This window comes from Peromyscus eremicus, chromosome 15 (assembly GCF_949786415.1).
Source record: "Peromyscus eremicus chromosome 15, PerEre_H2_v1, whole genome shotgun sequence".
In the NCBI taxonomy this organism is placed as follows: domain Eukaryota; kingdom Metazoa; phylum Chordata; class Mammalia; order Rodentia; family Cricetidae; genus Peromyscus; species Peromyscus eremicus.
The window spans coordinates 21761807-21764016 of record NC_081431.1 but is presented as its reverse complement, the minus strand read 5'-3'; the positions used below and the strand labels follow the sequence as shown (position 1 = coordinate 21764016).

General features: G+C 41.1%; 1 protein-coding gene across 1 annotated transcript; it reads right to left on the bottom strand.

Moving 5' to 3' along the window:
* Positions 1 to 875: 875 nt before the first annotated feature.
* Positions 876 to 1808, bottom strand: LOC131925390 (olfactory receptor 10J1-like). Its single transcript, XM_059280713.1, has one exon. The coding sequence runs from the start codon at positions 1806 to 1808 to the stop codon at positions 876 to 878; it is 933 nt and encodes a 310-aa protein (XP_059136696.1).
* Between the last annotated feature and the right edge of the window lie 402 nt (positions 1809 to 2210).

Genomic DNA, 2210 nt, shown 5'->3' with positions numbered 1-2210 from the left:
TTGTCAATTTCAGACAATTCTCAGTGATCCTCTCCCTCAAGAGCTCCCTCTTCCTTTCTGAGACTTAAAACAATTACTTTTCTATGAAGGATGCTTTATTATTAGCCCCCCAAACCCCTCTCCACCATCTGACTTCTCATCAATAAGAAGCAAAGAATAGACCAGGTCACTTGCATTCAGATGAAATGGCCAGACTCCCATGGCTATCCTATGTTGATTAGAAAGGTTTTCCATTTAATGTTCTCTTTCCTCTATACTGCCTCTCCTTATTCCCCCTACATCAGGAGTTCTACCTGTTGCAGATAGTAATTGTGGAGTTCCTTTGGAGGTCCATGTGTGGCTGCTTGAAGATAGTTTGTCTGGAAAGTTTTATCGCGTTCCAAATTCATTTCTTAAAAGATCTCTTTAGTTTTTCATTGCTTATCTTATTAAAACACAAGGCAGTTAGACGCCTGTACGTATTCTTCCTATTCACCACTTGCTCAAACATCTATCTAATTTATATTAAGAGAATATTCCATTGAGTAATGTTTAATGTGTTGTTTATAATTCAGCAAGAAATAGATTGGTCCCTTTAAATTTAAGCTCAAAATGAACGTAAGATCATACTTTGACCTTGTAATTATCTTCTGGAGTAGGGCCAATGGCTGTCTGTGCACAGGTCTTGCAAATGACCTGTGTTTTTATTATGTTAACAAAGACGGTAAAGAAATGTAACACAATTATTAGAGGCTGGCTCACAGCTCTTCTTTAGTCCTGGCCTTGACCCTTGCTATGACATATTAGACTTCTAATCACATGACATCCTGGCTTTATAACTTTAGGTATCATGTTCCATATGAAAAAGATAAAATTATTAGGACATAAATTAGCAACTATGATAGGGATTTCCTACCCAATAATTTCCGCAGAGCATCCTGGACTTCTTTGTTTCTCAGACTATACACAACAGGGTTTAGTAGAGGTGTTATAACAGTATAAGTCACTGAGATCAGCTGGTCCTGGTCTCTGGTGTTCTCTGACTTGGGCTTGAAGTAGACAATGGAGGCACAACCATAGTGGATCACTACCACAGTGAGGTGGGAGCTGCAGGTGGCGAAAGTTTTCTTCCAGCCATCAGCTGAGGCAATCTTGAGAATGGTGGAAATAATGAGGACATAGGAGATGAATAGGAAAGTGGCAGGTGCTGTGATTACCAGGAGGGTAAGAGCTAATGTCAAGATGTCATTGATGACTGGCACTGCACAGGCCAGATTCAAAACAGGTCGGACATCACAGAAGAAATGTTCAATCAGTGAGTGGCAAAAGGGCAGCCTGAAAATGGACATCACCTGAACTAGTGAAAGAAAGAACCCTGTGGCACAAATTGAAGATGCCAGAATGACACACACCCTCCAATTCATGACAATGCTATAACGAAGTGGGTTGCAGATGGCCACATAGCGATCATAACCCATGGCTGCTAGCAGGAGACAGTTGTTGATTCCAAATCCAAGGAAGAAAAAGAGCTGTGTCCCACATCCCTCCAGGGAGATGGTTTGGCTCAAACCCACAAGGCTACCAAGCATTCGTGGGATGATGACCAGGGAATAGAAAGTCTCTGAACTGGAGAGAACACTTAAGAAGAAATACATGGGGGTGTGAAGATGGTGGTCAATACGGATAATGGTCACAATGATGACATTGCCAGCCAGAGTCAGGATGTATAGGGCAAGGAAGACAACAAATAGTATGAGTTGGTATTCTTGGAAATTGGAGAAACCTTGGAAAATAAACTCTCTTACCCCTGTGAAGTTGGCTCTCTTCATTTCAGATCTGAAAGATAAAGAGAAGATAAACACTATGTCTTAGTGTCAGAGACGACCCTGAGTACACTGCAGAGTGGAGATCCTATACAGCAGAGTCATGTACAACATCCATGGATGGAGTTATATGGAAGTTCAATTCATAAAGTCCTTATCTCCAAAGCATGGCTCCCTAAACCCAATCACTATAACTTACATTTTAAAATATATACAAACAAGAGCCAGACATGGTGGCATGTGCGTTTAAAAAGTTACTTGGATTTTATTGAAAATAAATTCTTCTCTCATATAATATATCCTGACTACAGTTTCCCTTCCTTCTACTCCTACCAGCTCCCTCCAGCCCCCTTGTCTCTCAGATCCACCCATCTCTGTTTCCCCTTCAGAAAAGAGCAGACCTCTGTG

What these genes read in the sequence shown, in the direction of transcription:
- LOC131925390 (XM_059280713.1), bottom strand. Translation starts at nt 1,808, where the DNA reads ATGAAGAGAGCCAACTTCACAGGGGTAAGAGAGTTTATTTTCCAAGGT.